Below are 18,564 nucleotides of genomic sequence, written 5' to 3' on the forward strand. Positions count from 1 at the left end.
GGAATAATTCCGTCGCGACGTTTGGCGATGGAATTCGCGACGGATTATTTCCGTCGCCATTTGGCGACGGAATTATTCCGTCGCGAATTCCATCGCCAATTTTGCAACGGAACTGTTTCCGTCGCAAACCCGTCGTTATTTCTGAACCGAATATTCCGTCGCCATATTATCTTTTCGGTCGCCAATTCCGTCGCTCATTTCGCAACGGAAATGTTTTCCGTCGTAATTCCGTCGCTTCATTGGCAACAAATATTCCGTCGCAAATCTTATTTTCCATCGCGATTCCGTCGCGTTTTTGAATTATTTTAAAATATAATTTTTATTTTAAATAGTAATGAATGTTTTTAAAATAAAAGATAACATAATTCTAAATTAAGTTAAAATACTAATACATTACCAATCCACATTTCATACATAATATAATCGTCAATTAAACTCTAAACAACATAATAATACATTATCAATCCACACTTAATACATAATATAATAGTCAATTCAAGTCTAAACAACATAATAATACATTATCAATCCACACTTAATACATAATATAATAGTAAATTCAAGTCTAAACAAAATTAACAAACAACCATTAAAATCAATTGATTTGAGATGGAGGTGATGATGAAGTACCCGCTCTCCCGCCATCAATAGCATCAAGTCGTTGTTGCATAAGGAGAATAGTTTCCTTCAAACTCTGAATTTCATGTTGTACATTTGCAGAAGTAGAAGTAGTATTGTCGGGTGGTCGCGATGTTGGTGTCATATTGCCAGAAGTGTTATCATTAGTTGGACCATGAACAACAGAACAACCATATGAACCAAGTCCATAAACTCTTCTTTTCTTATCGTGTCCACCAACCGCGTCATAGTATAATTGATTGTCATCCACTTGCTCCCCATTTTCTGCCAACATCTCCCGTTGCGATTCAACTTGTTCCTAAAATATGTTAGAGATTTAGTACAAAATATATGTAAAGGCATATATCTTTTAAAAACTTAAAACAAATTAAACCAAATTAAACTTACATGAATTTGTTTGGCTTTTTCAGCTATGAATGTTTGCCCATCGTGTTGTTTGGTATGTGTATGCCTGAACAGTTCATAATACGATAGACAATGACCCAATTGTCCTTCCTACAAATTATATTTAACAAACAAAAGCAATTATTAAAGTAAGAAAAAATTCGGCAGAGTTTCCTTTGTATATAAGACTATCTCCCTGTTCAATATATAATACAATTCAATTATAATCTCCAACATCAATCAATAAACACAATAAAACACAATCACAATCAACAAAAAACATAAAAGTTGGAGTCAAGTAAACTCTAGTTATTCATTCTACCTAGAATCCTCATTAAAAGATTTAAGCTAGTGCTTCCCAAATTAACTTTGCAGTTTCTACTCCTAAGTTCAATCAATCCTCATTATCAAATCATTCAAGTTCAAATAAATCTCAGGTTTCCATATCTTATTTCCATATAATAAAAAACACATAATACTTATAATAACTTAAACAATTCAAATGAACTTACAAGTTGAGCTGCAACTTTTACGTGAGGTGTTGATCCTGTGGTATGGGTAGATTGAGCAACTCCAGTTAAAACTCCTCCACGCCTATTTTTCTTAGCCAATTCTGTTTTCTTCTTTCCCTCCTCAGAATTCCAAACATCATTCCATTTTATCCATATTTCTGGTGGGACATAGGGAGGTCTTGGCTTTTTCCTTATTCTACTTATGTAATCAGCATATCTTCTTTTAGCCTTTATCTCCCAAGCATTATACACTACAGCAGTTTTAGTAGCATCCCACTCAAAAAATTTCTACAAAACACAATGTAAATACGAACTTACGTTAGACATGTAAACAAAATAACAATAATTCACTTTAGAATTAAAATACAATGCATGAGATTAAATATTACCTTGAATTCTTCCCAATAAAATTCAACTGTCTCAACACTAAGTTGTCCCCATGCATAACCATTAGGATCTATTCTTTCTTTGAACAACTTAGTAATTTTTCTAGCACATACATCTGAGCTAGTCAACCTATAAAAAGGAAAAGTCAAAATTTAAAAAATTAATATATATTCAAATAATAAATTTCATTTTAATTTAACTTACATATTATCCTTAACATCAATTCGTAGGCGTCCATGCACTCCTACAGAGTCAACCATATCACCTTGTTGCCTAACTGCATCTTGTCCAACTTGACCATTATTAGTAGCCGTAGATGGCGTGGATGGTGATAAGGGTCTTGATGCTACTATGGGAATCGATGCCGATGCCGATGCCGATGCCGATGCTGATGCCGATGCCGATGCCGATGCCGATGTGTGATTTCCATTACGTGGTACAACATTTATTGACAAAAGTCTAGCTGCAAAACGACCTCCACGTCCTCTTGGCATCTTTCCTACAAAATATGAAAAGTGTAATATATATTAGTGTTTCATATAATATATATTTATTAAGCATTACTTTTGAATTACCTACATAAACTCTAATTTTCATAATCGTCGCCGTCATCATCATCATCATTATAACAATCATTATCTTCATCTTCATTAGTTGACGAACTAGAGTCAAAGTCAAGCTCATCATTTTCCTCTTCATTGTTATCTGAATTGTCGTCAGGAATGTCGAGATATTCCACATTTTCATCACTTAACCTAACGAAAGAATCATCATCCACAGCACTTGCAATTTCAGTTTCTTCAACTTCTTTTTCTTGAAAAGCAGTATCTTTCGTTTGGCCATTTTCTTTTTTGAAAGATTCTATCCATCCCCGAGGTTGAACTTTACACACAACTAACCAATTAACTTTATCTCGTCTCATACTAGGGTACGGAACAAAACAAACTTGAATAGCTTGCATTGCTAAAATAAATGGCTCAAATTTGTGAAACCTTCTCCGTTGATTTATTTCAACCAAATTATATCGGTTATGAACCTTTACTCCAACATTAGGTGTTGGGTCATACCATTCACATTTGAACAAGACAGTGCGTTTAATTGGCAAGGCAGTATACTCAATTTCTAATATTTCCATCAACTTGCCATAGTAATCATCACATGTGCTACTTACACAAACACCACTATTCATTGTTGATTTATTCTCACCATATGACTCTGTGTGAAATCTATACTCGTTGACAAAATACACAGGATACGATTTCACAGTTCTCAGTGGCCTTTTTGACAAATCACATATATATTTGTTCTCTATTTCATTTTGGCGTGCCTGTGCCATTGAAAAATTTACATATAAGAGTTAGGTTTTAAATTATTTAGAACCAAGAGAAGTAGTTGACTACAAGACTTACATAATTTTCAAACCAAGAACCAAAATTTTGTTGTAGTTGTGTTGCAAGTTCTAACTCACTTATCCTGGGATCAAGTTCCTTCAACATCTCTTCATATAAACTGTAAATTTATATAACACAATTATAAACTCACGAATGATTCAACTATCATTAATTAATTGATTGATGTGGAACTTACGCAATGTAAGGCTGTACTTCCTCACAATTAAGCAATATATAAGTATGTGCTGCCAAATACTCTGCATCAGTTAGTCTTCTTGTCTTACATCTTCCATATAAGCGACCAGGATATTTAAATATGGACAAATTTTCTTCGTCCTCCTCAAGAACTCCTCCATCATCATTTCGAGGAACTTTTCGACTACGTGTATAAACGTGTGGCTTGAAATAATGAGAACAAAATATAGAGGCTTCACGCACTAAATATGCATTGCAAAATTGACCCTTCCACTTTAGCCTTGTTTTTCACATCTTTTTTCAACTCATGGAGCAATCTAAATTGAAAAAAAGAATAAAACTTATTCAAATATTAGATACAATTGCATCTAACATCATTAATATTTTAAATAAAAAGTAACTATAGAAGTTACCTTTCAAACCCATACATCCAACGATATTGAACTGGCCCAGCAATCCTAGCCTCATATGGCAAATGTATTGGCAAATGCTCCATTGAGTCAAAAAATCCCGGAACAAATATGCTCTCCAATTTACAGAGAATTATTGAGATTTCATCTTCTAGTCTTGTCATTTCTTCCACTTTAATGACTCTTGCAGTTAAGCTTTTAAAGAAAATGCTTAGTTCAGTTAATGCTTCCCAAACCTTGGTTGGCAACATCTCTCGAAATGCAATTGGCATTAACCTTTGCATGAAAACATGGCAATCATGACTTTTCATTCCAAATAGCCTATACTTGCTCATATCTACACACCTTCCCATATTTGAGACATAACCATCCGGGAATTTCAGATTTTTCACCCATTCACATAACACTTGTTTCTGCTTATTGTCTAATGAATAACAAGCTTTTGGGTATTTACCTGTGGCATGGTTCTTTTCTAACTCTTTTCTGTTACAAAAGAGTTTTAAATCTTCTCTTGCTTTCGCATTGTCTTTTGTTTTACCTTGAATCACCATTATTGTATTGAAAACATTCTCAAAAACATTTTTCTCGATGTGCATGACATCAAGATTATGTCGAATGAGATTTGATTCCCAATATGGTAAATCCCAAAAAATACTTCGTTTTCTCCATCCACAACTACGACTGCATGATTTATTCATCTCTTCTGCATTAGCATCTGTAACTTTTAATAGTCCAAATTCATCGATTTCTCTTAAAATTTCTGTGCCATTCTTAATCGGTGGAGGATGACCTATTTCCACACGATTTTTCATGAATCTTCTTTTGTTCAAGCGAAATGGATGATTAAGTGGAAGGAATTTCCTATGATTGTCAAACCATGACATTTTTCCACCATTAGGAAGCCGAAATGCTTGTGAATGTTCCCTACAATACGGGCATGCTAGTTTTCCTGCTGTTCCCCAACCTGATAACATAGCATACGCTGGGAAATCACTAATTGTCTACATCAAAGCAACTCTCATTTGAAAATTTTGTTGCAAAGAGACATCATAAGTTAGCACACCTTCTTCCCATAATTGTTTCAATTCAGCAATAACAGGTTGTAGGAAAACATCGAGTTTGTTCTTAGGGTTGTTGGGTCCAGGCACTATTGCAGTCAGAAACATATATGGCTCTTTCATACACATGGATGGAGGCAAATTATATGGTGTAATGATGATAGGCCAACAAGAATATTGTTGTCCTGACTGTCCAAATGGTTGAAATCCATCTGTGCATAAACCCGACCTAACATTACGGCTTTCTAATGCAAATGATGGATGTGTTGCATTAAAATGCTTCCAAGCTTCCGAATCAGAAGGATGACACATAACTCCAGAATCGTGGCCATGATCGTCATTGTGCCATCTCATAAAAGCAGCTGTTGTTTTTGAAGCATAAAGTCTCTTAAGTCTTGGAGCTAATGGCAAGTAATACATTTTCTTGTAAGAGACAAGTGATTGGTTAGATGAACGACTTGATTTTTTGTACCTTGGTTGCTGACACAATTTGCATTGGGTTAACTCCTTATCATCACCCCAATACAGCATGCACCCCAACCTACAACAATCAATTTTCTCCACTGGTAGCCCAAGCCCTTGTATTAGTTTCTTTGTCTGGTAAAAACTATCAACCATGTTATTGTCTTCAGGTAAACCATCCTTAAACAATTGACAGAATGCATCAAAGCATTGCTCTGGGAGACGATATTCTGTCTTTATGTTTAGCAATCGAGCCACAGCAGATAATTGTGTCAACTTTTCACAACCAGACCATAATTGTCTATCAGCAGCATCTAACATGTCGAAGAATTTTTTATCTTCTACATTTGGCTCCTCACGCATATTCCTTGCTATGAGATTTGGACCAGCAACATCATAAACCATCTGCTGATATGATTCCAACAGTTCATTTTGCTCATTTAAACTCCAATTTGCATCAAACTCCATTGAAGTTTGATTGTGTGACATTTCTCCATGTCTATTCCACTCAAAGTAATTCGGCACAAAACCAAATTTGCACAAGTGAAATCTCACAATCTCAGCTTCTTCAAATGAGATGTGACGACATCTTTTACATGGACATCGAATTTTAGTTCCATCCATGAAATTCGGCTGACTACATGCAAACTCAATAAATGTTTCTAATCCTTCAATAAAAACTTGATTAAGATCACCACGTTGAGTTCGTCTTTGATACATCCAACTTCTATCCATATTACTCATTTATAGATGCCTACATATTTACACATATATTATCATGATTTTCAAAGTAATGATTATGCAATAGAAAAAGCAAAAAAAGAAGCAATCAAATTAGTCATTTATGCCTATATATTTATATTCACATATATTAACATGATTTTCAAAGTAGTTTGTCTTTCTCAACATTGGGTTTTACAATGTTCACAAATAAAATAAAATAAAATAAAATAAAACAAAAACTCAATCCTCAATGCATTGCACAATTACAAAGTTATGAAACCACTAAATATAATGGAGCATGGTGGGAAACTTTATACGGCCACATGCCAAAGAAATGGCATATATATGCCATGGTCAAATTATAAAATCTTGTGTACTCAATGCATGTAATCTAGTATAATTATGCGAAATGACAAAAAAAAGGCCCACATATAATTATTATAAATATTTCTGCCTCATATATAAATCCCTGTTAAAACTATTTTTAAATCCCTGTTTCCTTTTTCTTCTAAAAGCAAAGAAGTTTGATATTGATAAAACAATCCAAATGTGGGCTAACATGCTCAACTGGAGAAAGGAAAATAGAGTTGACTCATGTTTCATTGCATGTCTTTCATTCATGCTTTTTTCTGTTTCTTTTGCTGGGAAGTATATGCTATTTCTCAATCCATTGTTCAAATGTGTGTCCTTAATTTTGATGGTGTATCTTGAAAAATGTTAATGCATAACTTCAAGGAAACAATATGATAGATGTCTAGAATTAAGAATTCCTTTTCTACTGATTCTTAAGTGGTTTAGGAAGATTGTTCTTTTTTTTTTTTTTTTTTTTTTTGTATTTTAAGACAAAATCTTCAAAATGACTGTTTTATTTTTCTATAAAAGACTTTAGTGTATGAATTCAAAAACCTTATCCAGTTATCACACTACGCATATTGCCATAGCTATTTAATGTGTAAATTTTGTTTCTGATATATGTTTTATGAAAATGTAAATGTTTAGGATTTTGTATATGATGAACTTCAAGACTCTTTAATTGGCTCTTAGTTTATGGCCTTCTAAGATTTTTCCCAATTTCTTTCAAGCAATAGCAATTAGCAGCCTAGCAGAGCTGTACAGTGACAGAATGGCGGACCAGACAAAAACAAAATAATGAACCAAATAATGCAGAGAACATTGGGGTACGGTGTTTCAAGAAAATCGAGCAATCAACAAAAACAAAATAGAGTAAATCGACAAAAAAAAAATAGAACATTGGTTTTCCCCAAACATACCATAAACTGTCAATTGTTCAATTCAGTTCCCAAACATACCATAGTTCAATTCAACCACAAATATATGCAATTGAATTGTAATTTGAACTGAAAGATAAAAAAAATAGCTACAGAAATATGTTAAACAATTACCAGTACGTCACAAATGGAGGAGGAGGTTGCACGGCTACGGAGGAGGAGGAGGAGGCTGCACGGCGATGGCGTTCTGCGGCGTTCGGCGGCGTCCGGCAGCGTTCTGCAAGGCGATGGCGTTCGGCGGCGTTCTGCACAGCGACGGAGTTCAGCGTGGAGTGTTCTACTTCTGAGAAGATGTTTGCACTTAGGGTTACAAACTTTTATTTTATTTAATTTTAATTTCATACTCAAAACGCCATCGTTTAAGTAAAAGAAAAATAAAATTTAATAAAACTATTTTGCGACGGAATATAGGTGGTCGCAATTTCCGTCGCCGTTTTAGTCCATAATCTGAAAATTAATTAATTTAACGACGGAATCAAGTCGGTCGCAAATTTCGTCGCCAATTAGCAACGGAACACAAATCAGTCGCTATTTCCGTCGCAACATGGACGACGTAAATTACTTCCATCGCAAATTCGGTCGCGAAAATTTGCCGCCAATATTTCGCGGGCTTTATTTTATCTTTGCGCCAAAAGTCACGACGGAATAAAATTCCATCGCCTATTCCGTCGCCATTTGGCAACGGAATGAATTCGGTCGCAATTTCGGTCGCTAAATGGCTACGGAATATAGTCCGTCGCGATTTTCCGTCGCGATTCGCGATTTTTCTTGTAGTGACTCTTTTTGATGATTCTAGAGAGACTCAGATTTTCTTCATCTTCGGATGAGTCTTTGACAAAAATTGTTTCTGGTAGAGGAGAAGGTAGAATTGGGTCTTTCTTCTCTTGTGGAGATTTTGGAGGGATTGGAACAGCTGGAGTTTCTTCTGCCTTTTTCGCCTTACTCAGAGAGGAGTGTTTTTCTCGTTTTTGTCGTTTCGGCTTGGGTTGATCATCTTCTGAAACCCTAGGTGTTCTTGATTTCCTCTTGGCTTTGACTTGCTCAATAGGGATTCCCAACTCCAATGCCTTCTGCTTGTCATATCCGGATGGTTTTTGTTTCATGTGACATGCTTTCTGTCCAGGTCGAATTCCTGGGCGCAGAACGACTACTTTCGTTGCCAGAAGATGGCTTATCACAAAACCATATCCTAATTTCTTTGCAATGTCTCCTGGACTCTTCCGATGAAAGGTGATGGTGTGAACAATGTTGTTGAATATGATCTTCGACCAATCGACTTTAAATCCATTCAAGAAGGCATGCAACATTTTCAACTTCTCCTTCGTTACATCATCAGTGCCCGATGTCTTGTGATCGACGAGTTTATTGAAGATATCAACAGTGAACTCATAATCTAGCCGGAACCATTTCTTCTTCAACGGCCATGTGATTTCTGCTTTGGGTGGTGCGTGATTGTTCATGATGGATTCGTAGAACTCCTCTGGATCGAGATGATAATAGATAATATCTGACTTGTAGGATTCATCTCTCTGTGAGAACCCGTATGTTGATCGAACGTCCTCCGAGGTGATGACCACATGATGATTATTGACTCTGGAAGTGATAGTCAGATAATCAGAAGATATTGAAGCATTCATATAGAACTGGGTTACATCAACCGGGTACCAAACAGTATAAAGATGTGTGATGAAGCCATATAATCCTGTTTCTGTGAGGAGCTGTATGATGTTTTCACCAAATTTTCTATCCAGGATATACTCAAGGAATCCATGCGCGTCCCACATATTTCCCCCTACGATGAAGGGTACTCTGGATTCAATGAATCTCAGGTCCTCAGTTGGAAAGCTTGGGACTTCCAGGTTGGAAGGAGTTTTTGGTTCAGGATTAGATGGTGATGCTTGTGGATGTTCTGCCATAGTTGAGGATTCGAGAGAGACAGAGGGTTATGAAGAATGAGAGTGAGAAAGGTAGGGTAAAAAGATTAAGAAGGTTTAAGAGGGGTTTTATAGAACTCCGGGTATCCGGGTATGGACGATCCATTTAGAGATGAATGGTTTAAAATTCAAAACACTCCCGGTTCTTCTTCTCTAAAAGGTAACTGATCAACATGGGGGAGTGATAAGATCGTGTGCATATCAAAAACGATCATTCCCTCATTTAATGAGGTGAGAGAAAATCACTCGAGTGCTTATGGGTGCATTAAATGCACGTCACATCATGTATCAGACAAAGTGGGGGAGTGGACCACTTTTCTCGGCCACATGATCCCATTAGGATTCATCTGAACGGTTGGAAATAAAAGCTTAAAGCATTAAGCATATTTAGTCATGATTCCAAACCCGAAAGAAGATAGAGATTTCATAACATCAGACTTGTAAGACAGATAAAGTCGAACAGGTCCTTTTTACATCAACAGAAATGCTTCTCCCGAGAGAATTATTACACAGAACAATACGCAACACAAACAGTTACAATCTCTCGTGCATTTGTAGGCAGACTTCCCTTCTACACATTGCTACCCTTCTTCTTTCGTTCGTACTCAAGGTATTCCCTCTTTCGGATCTCATGAGCAAAGACTTCAGCAATGAGGGTCTCGTGATCTGCTCCCAAGGTTTCTCTAGAGAGACCTCGTCTCTCCATGTCATTTAGTTCAGCCATTACCTTGGCCTTAGCAAAAGAGTACAGTGCACGATATCTTTCTTCGTGCTTTAGAAGAGGGGTAAGTTCAACAAGAGAGTAGAACTCTGAGATTTCAGGTTCTTTCTCAGATGATGAACCTTTCTCAACCGAGTTCCCGAGATCACGGTGAGACATTTTTCCAGTCTCAGATAAGCTCTCGGATGAGAGTGCCTTTTCTTTCCCTTTATCCATGAGTTGAAGAAAGAGATGAGTGAGTCCATAGAAGATTGAGAGGGTCCATTAAATAGAGAGACCGAACCTCTCAAAAGATGTGTCCAACTGTCTTAACCAAGACACTGTTTAGGGAATATATTCTTTTTCAAGAATTTTGTCCTTGATTCGAGATTTTTAGACAGGTGATAGATAAGACATATGAAGTCTCGTTCAAAGGAAACCATAGCCAATAAAGCTTTATTATTCATAGAACCGAGAGAAGAAAGTACATAGGATAAGATACAACAGACAAAAGGTCAATTTTTCTTCCTCTCGTTTTTCTTGACTCCAGATGGTTCATCTTTGGCCTTTTTCAGATTTCTCATCATTTGCTTGAACCACTTCCCGGTTCGTGGGTAGTTTGAGCTAGATGAGGATTCAGGTTCTTCCTCCTGATCATATTTCTCCATTAAGTCCTCTTGTGCCAGAAAAGCCATATAGTCTCGATCTGGAATCTTGGTAGGATCTTTCGAAGTTTTCTCTTCACTTTAAACAATAAAACCCGCCATATCATCATACTTAAGAGATGAGTCGGAATCAGAAGGAATTTCCACTGGTGCTTGTGGACTATTACCAGGGTAGAGGTCACCCTGTTCCTCCCTGAGTTGTCTAGCACCTTCTTTCAGCTTGTGAGAGTCACCTCTAGTGAAAGGTTTCTTTGGAGCCATGGTAAAGAAAAGAAGGATGAATATAATGTGAAGAATTCACCTCCTTTTATAGCAAGAAATCCACATAGCTCATGTGTCTGTTACACATTCATTTCAACGTTACAATTAATGCTCATAACTGTAGTCAAGGAGTTATTAATTCCAAGCAAGTCTTTGACTGTTAGCTTGTCTCTTTATGAAACTCCAACTTCAATGAACTTTTAAAAAAATGTAACGCATAAAAGTATGGCCCTTTTGACCGGAAAACGTATGAGTGATGAGCTTTCCTGTGATTTGAACAAGTAACATATAAAGTTAAGCATAGACAAGATAAGCAATCATTCTAAGTACGAAAGGATAGCATTTCATTAGATCACGAGAGTTCTAGGTCACGAAAGTACAGCATACAACAGCTTAGAGAAAACGATAAGGCACGTGAAGTTCCAGACGAGTCATCTCTTCGGTCACATCAGTCAGATTTGCCTTCTTTGCATATTCATCCAACTCCTCAAGTGAGAGAGTGGGTTCGGGTGACTGAGTTAAGGGCCGAGAGTGAACCATAGTGACATCTTCAAAAGATTGTTCACTAGGTTGAGGAACTTCATAAGATGTTTGCTCATTAGAGCTTTTCATCATCAGAATTCTCTCTTTAGCAAGCCGAGTGGCTTGTTCCATGCAGTATGCCTTCTTAGCCCTGGACTCGTTGACCAATTTGTCATGAGTTTCCTTGTCCTTTGGGTGCTGTGTTGGGCATGGAATAGGTTACGATGACCCTTTCCCCATCTTCCTCCAGCCTTATTATTGTGGCATTCGGAAGCTTGCTGGCCTCTTTCATATGATGTTTTAGACGTTTAGCCCTTTTCTCAACTTCGTCGCTCTTTTCCATCCCTTTGTCCATTTCCTGCAATCTTTATCCTTTTCTAAGAACTTGTGAGTGAGTAAAGCTCATGAAATAGAAGAATAATATATAGGCAAAAGATAACGTGCGAATCTTAACAAAATCTTTTAGATACTGACATCATATTTAAAAGATAATGCATGATAGAGTCATAAACTAAAAAGATCATGAGCAAGATAACATCACAATTTGTCACCGTGGCCTAACAAAGTTATTCAAGCTTTCTTTTTTTGCTGCTTGCGGTGGATTTGAGAGGAGATGCTATCTTGGTGGGGGTGCCTGAGGGTGAGTGTTGGTCCCAAAAGAGGTAAGGTGAAAGTCTAGAGGGGGGGGGGGGGGGGTGAATAGACTTTCAAACTTTTTCGCACAGCACAACAATTGCTAAGCCAGAGATAAACCAAAACTCTTAACTAGATTGTTAGAGTATGGTGCACAGCGGAAATAAATAAACATAAAGTGTGTGTGAGATTGTGTGAGCAGTATATCTCGTGTAGAGCGAATATGTAAAGAGCGGTAAGTAAAGAAAGAAGTAAAGAACACAAGACAATTATAGTGGTTCGCGAGGTGGTGTAATCCTCCTACTCCACTTGCTCTTTTCTCCAAGAGCCAATTCACTATATCTACCACTCCTTGGTTCCAAGATACAATGAATTCCGTGATCTAGTGCTTTGATCACAAAGCCCGCACTAATCACGCCCAGTGACACCACACTGCTGCTTCGGGTTTCACGTCGCCGCGCTACTATCCCAGGATTTCACGACTCCGCGTTACTTTCCCCCCGTCTTCCACACTCCGGTAGAAACGTATCCCCTGATCTGGTGCTTTGATCACCAAGCCCACACCAATCACGCCCAGTGCCTCCGACACTGCTGCTTCGGATCTCACAGCTCCGTGTGACAATTCAGGATTTCACAGCTCCGTGCTACTTTCCTCCCTTCTCTTGTTTTGCTCCAAAACAAGTGTTGTCTTGCTTCCAACTTCTGAGACTCTGTAGTTGATCTTCAATGATGCGCAGGTCTCTTTGATGAAGATAAACACTCTGGAAAGATTTCTCCTGATAGCTCTGAGTGTTTTCTCTCTTTGAATATATCAAGTAAAGTACTTGATATTTTTGCTCTGCTTTGCTCTGTTTAAGAACTCTCTGAATATTTTTCTTTTGAAGCTCTCTGAGTTCTTTTTCTCACACTTGAAGATTTTAGCTCTTAGAATTTTAGCTCTCTGCTCTTTGCTCGTTGTTCCCCTTTTTTCTTCAAGTCTTCATATCTTCATCATTTTATAGCTGGTAATGAGAATCTGTCCGTTGGAAAGAGACGCTCTCATTTTTGAAATCTTGTATCTTTTGTCAGAGATCTTATCTTATCTTCTGCAAAAATGTCAGAAAGAGATAAGCTAGCCGTTGATGGAGTTTCATCTCCATGTAAATGAGCTCCCAAACTTCATCTGATATTCCTTTGGTTTTACGTTGAGTGGAAATATCTGGGTCTCAGTTTTGGTGTAGAATGGCTTCTCTGATTAGCTATGAAGTGGTCCTTGTATCTTTAGGATTCAAAAATAATCTTTATTTTAATCCCATACTAGTTAGACTAGTATTTTCCTTGTGAGAATATTTTTCACTGTAAGTTCTGCTTCATCTTCTTCATTCTCACGCCTGGGTGTTCTCAGACTTCAAACTGGCTTTGAACTTCCACCCAATTTGAATTTCTCCTTTGTAATTGACACCCAATTTCAATTGGCTTGTAATTGACACCCAAATTTCAATTGGCTTGTAATTGGCACTCAACTTGAATTGATTCCCATGTGAAACTTGCTCCCAATTTCAATTTCTCTGAACTAGCTCCCAATTTGAAACTGGCTCCCAATTTCAATTGCTTCGAACTAGCTCCCAATTTCAATTTCTCTGAAATCGGCTGTGCAATTGCATCTCAATTGCCACCCAAATGAAATTGCTTCCCAATTTCCACTTGTAATCGGCGCCCAAAGCTTAAACTAGCGCCCAACTCCATCAGATTAATTTAATTTGACTTCTCAAATTTTACCTTGTAAAATTGTTAATGGTGAGTTTTGAACTTGAGCCATTTCAGATAATATTTCAAGCATCATCCACTTCATCCGTACAGCTTTTGATTAAATCTCCAATCACATTTGATGTACTTCTTTCTTTCCATAGATGCTTGATCTCCAAGTCAATTTCATGCATTCTTCCAATATTAATTTTCTTCACGAAAATTCTTCTGGGATATCTTCTTTGAGTAGTAGCGACGTGAATATTGTATCATTCATCTTCTTCTTCAATTTTTCATTTTCTCCAGACAAATTCTTGATTTTCGGCTTGATATCCTCTTCTTCCATTTTCATGCATCTTCCTCTGTTTTTCTCTTTTGATAATTAAATAATTTCCCGATCACGGTCTAAGACTCTACTAGACCTATAAATAAAATTTGGGGGATCTACAAATACAAATTTGGCATATCAAAACCATTACACTTTATTCCTAACAATTTCCCCCTTTTGATAATGCCAAAACCTATACTCAGTCATTGGCTTTAAGTCTTTGAAAAATAATCTTTTTGCTCAATTTTATTTGACAAAGCCAAGATGAGTTTAACAAATGGTTTTCTAGACACAATCAAAAGAAACTTGTGAATTAATTTTTTAGACAAGCTCCTAAACGCATCTTGAATTATTTTTATTTTAATCATCATCAATTTTTAATTTTGTCGTGCGTTTGACATATTTCTTGTCTTTTAATTCACGAAAGTCTAATTACATTAAACAAATAAAATTAAAGACTCAAAATAGACCATGGGAAATTATTATTGATATATTTCGAATTTATAGAGAAAAACGCAACAGAGGTTCGAAAATAGAGAATATCAGCTTAAGAGAATTTTCAGATTACCTTCTGGGTTTCTTCACACCAAAGTCTTTCTTCAAAATTTCCTTGACATGTTCTCTGAGCTTGAAGAAATCATCTTTGAACTTTGCATTCTGAAATTTCTTTGTAAGCTGTCCGGCCATATAGTATCCATAAGCTTCTTTGATATTGTTGCCCGGAAGAACTCCGTTTTCCCACCATAAGACACATTCTTCGAAGCTTCTTTCTTCTCCAAGATTCATGCCCATATTTCCGGTGAAATCTCTTAGTTCATACCACATCTCGGTTCTTTTCCTTTTGCCTTCTTCTTCTTTATTCTTCTCCGAGATCCATTGGGCTTGATCGGCAGCAGGCCATTTCTTGATCATGCTTGATAAATTTTCTTTGGTCCATATTGTTGTCTGAGTGGCGGTACCCTTAGAGCATTCAAGCCAGCCACGCTGTTCAGCAACCTTTGATGTACTCGTACCAAGACTAGGATTCGCGAACTGAGCAAAACCAATCTGAGATGGTCCTTGTGAGGATTGTCCGCGGCTTCGGCCTCTACCTTGAGTAGACACTACTGGCTGTTGTTGACTTCCAAGAATAAATTCTTGTTGTTGTAAAGCCAAGTGACTGAGAATTTCTTCCCCCCTTTTGGCGTTATCAACCAAAAATGCAAGGGTCTTAAAATCTCGGTCTTGGTTTGCCTTCACAGTTTCAACACTGTTGTGCGTTTCAATGGAAACGGTTTGCACGTTGTCCAGCTTGTTTGTTGTAACTGCGAGTTCAGCTTCAAGTTTGTTGATTCGGCTTTCTTGATCTTGAATCGCCTTGATTTGTCGCAAGTGACGTTCGTTGTGAATCTTTTCAGCTGCTTCACGCTCCTTCTTCTTGAGCTGAATGACTTCAAGTAAGCCTTTCGTCACTTCTCCTTTCAAGATTCTTTCTGCTTTGTCAATCTGGGTCTTCAAAATATTTTGATGCTCCATTAATTCCTTCAGATTGACTCGGGTATCCGTGTGTTGTTGTTCTAGCATTTGGTTTTGTTCAACCAATTTTTCTCCAATTTTTTGACAAACAACATCACTGGATTCGGCAACTTTGGCAAATAAAGATGAAAATATGCCATCATCTTGATCATTCATCTGCACAAATTTTTGAGGGGATCCGAATGGACTTCTATTCGGATCTGTGAGAACAACTGTATCAATAAGTTGCATCCCTTCTTCTTCAGGTGATTCGGCTTCTTGATTGAGATCACCAATTTCTTCTTCTAAGACTTCTGTTCTCGTGTAGTTCTCTGTAAATAAATCTTCATTTTCTAGAACAGGGTCCACAATAGGTATGGTAGACTCGGTATTGTGTAATGGCAGTACACTGGATAAATCCTCTGTGATTTGCAGTTTACTCTCAGTAGCAACTTCTACTGCAACTTCCACTGGTATATCTCTTCTTCTTTCTTCTGACACTTGTTCTCTTACTGACACTTCGGCTTCATTGGATCCCACAAGTTGTTCATTGCACTCCAGATTTACATTAGTTGTTGTGGGGGTCAAATCAGATATCAATAAAGAAGCATCATGGACTTTCACAGGTATGTCCATATGATTTTCAGTGCTTATGATTGGTACATCAATGAGTGCCGTCCCATCAGTTCTTTCATCAAAAACTTCATTATCCACAAGAGATGTGTTACCTGGATAATGATGTGTGTCATAAACTGACCTTTGTAGAGCTAACTGAAGTGAAATTTCATTTTGTCTCTCTTGTTCGGCTAAACGGTCTTGAGCCGTACTGCCTCCTTTTATTGGTGCTTTTCCTTTTTGTCTGCCTGCCTTCTCGTGTAGCTTCATGTGATACACTTGATTTAAATCCATGTTGAGTGCATCTAGCATCACATTCGTTCCGCACCATTCCAAGGAAAAATCTTCACTCCGTATCAAATCTGGGGTGATTTTTGACATGAAAGAATGATATCTTTCAAGTTTCCATTCTTTCCAAGTTTGCACCATTATCAATTCTTTCAACAGCTCCGGATCATCTTGAATGAGCGCTGAGTCAAAAACTATAGGTCCTGCACTTCCTTCAGTTGCAGATTGACTCGAGAGCCTTCTTTGTAGATCATTCGAAATTTGCACATCAACTCCTGCAAATTCCATTCTTGTAGTATCATCAACTCCTGCGGCCAACAAATTTGGTTCGGCATATTTGATCGGAACAACTGTCATAGCCGTACTGATGGATTCCTGATCTCTTCCTGATCGATTGCTTGATCCCATTTGATTACTTGAGGTTGAGATTGCTTTGCTGTTTCTCGGTCTGGAACTCTGAGGTGTTTTTGAACTTGTAGAACTCCCACCTTCTTGTCCTCTTCTCTGGCTTGACCTTTTTCCAAAATTAGGACTGAATTTTCTGAAGAGAGCTCTGTAAATTCCAATATTTTTGTGTTTTCTCATTGGAATTGTCTTCTTCCTTAGCAGTTCTCCAATGATGAGACCATATCCAACATTTTGATAGAATCGGTCTACTACAGCGGGTTTCTTCATTGGTTTGGCAGCATGAACAAAAATAACCATCTTCCTGTAGATAAATTTTGCCCATTTGAATTTTATTCCTTTCATGATTCCGTCCATCAGCCATACTGTTGAGGCAGTCAAATCTTCAGTACTACCCAGTTTGTGTTCAAGAATCTTGTAAATCATGTCCACCAACATCTCATATTCAAACTTCAAAACATTCTTATGAGCGGATACATCGGAGAAAATTGGAGCCGTAGGACCACGAATCTCGTTCCAAAAATTTTGAACAACATAGCTGTGAGATTCTGGCATTATCTGAGATTCAGGAAAGTTGAAGCACTTGTGTATGTCATCTTCAGTGATCGAAACTTCTGATCCTCCAACTCTAGATTTTATCGAGTCCTTTTCAACGACTGCATGTAGATAAAATTCGGCTACATCTTCTTCAAAGGTTCCAAAGTAGTTGTAGGTGAAGAAATCAAACAGTCCACAGTCTTTTAAAGCTTGAAGAATTTTCTCGGCCGTGTCCTTGTTGGTAGAACCTAGTCTGAAAAACTCAGGGTTGAGAACCATCCCATTCGTCACTTGTTGCGAGAGGGCAAAAATAGGATCAATTTGCTTTCTTCCAGATTGAGCCATGATGATCAGATCGATTGATCGAGGAGAGATAATTTGAGAGAGTTTTCTGATATTCTGAAGGTCTTGAAAAAGTTTTTGAGATATAAGTGAGGGGTTTATATGAGGAGGATGACTCGAAGGGGTTTTTCGGATTTAAGAGAGAGATATGAGACTTCTCAATTGTACCCTTTGGTTGAGGTGTGTCGATTGGGTGAGTTTAGGGTAGATGAGTCATCTGATAGAGAGTGTTACGAGGAAAGAGAAAATGTCATCATGAGCAGACAAGAGCATTTAATGCTCACACCTCTTTAGAAATACCCAATGCACGTAAGGTGTAGAGGGAGGAGATTTGAAGAGACACTTAGGAAGGATTTGGGTTCTGATCTCCTTGAGATTTGTTTGTGGGGATCGATTAAGAGTGTAGATTTCTGACAGGCGAGATGGGGGTGTCGATTGAGAGAGGGGGTAAATCTTGTTTGGAAAGATTTGATTTAGGAGAGGATTATGGGGGGAGGTTTAGGTTGGGTGGAGGTTTAGAAAGTGTAGGAGTTTATGGGTGGAGGTTTGATACCCAATTAAACTCTAAATTTTCCTTCTTTATCTCCTGATTTCCTTCTCAAAATCGTGTACCACAAATATAAACACACTCAAACATCTCGTTAGTAGCAAAAATTACTCCACAA

The 18,564-nt window shown here is 37.5% G+C and overlaps 1 protein-coding gene across 2 annotated transcripts; it reads right to left on the bottom strand.

Annotated features, from left to right (window-relative positions):
• Positions 1-406: 406 nt before the first annotated feature.
• Positions 407-5,853, bottom strand: LOC109155276. 2 transcript variants are annotated; one of them, XM_019302960.1, is made up of 6 exons: positions 3,966-4,094; positions 2,127-2,214; positions 1,925-2,051; positions 1,536-1,823; positions 1,027-1,134; positions 407-937 (listed from the first exon to the last, which is right to left on the bottom strand). In XM_019302960.1, the coding sequence occupies exons 2-6, from the start codon at positions 2,180-2,182 to the stop codon at positions 596-598; spliced, it is 921 nt and encodes a 306-aa protein (XP_019158505.1). In that variant the 5' UTR covers positions 2,183-2,214; positions 3,966-4,094; the 3' UTR covers positions 407-595. The 2 variants fall into 2 exon arrangements, with proteins under 2 accessions (XP_019158505.1, XP_019158504.1); XM_019302959.1 differs by lacking the exons at positions 2,127-2,214; positions 3,966-4,094 and adding an exon at positions 5,449-5,853.
• Between the last annotated feature and the right edge of the window lie 12,711 nt (positions 5,854-18,564).

This window comes from Ipomoea nil, unplaced genomic scaffold (assembly GCF_001879475.1).
Source record: "Ipomoea nil cultivar Tokyo-kokei standard unplaced genomic scaffold, Asagao_1.1 scaffold2700, whole genome shotgun sequence".
Classification (NCBI taxonomy): Eukaryota; Viridiplantae; Streptophyta; class Magnoliopsida; order Solanales; family Convolvulaceae; genus Ipomoea; species Ipomoea nil.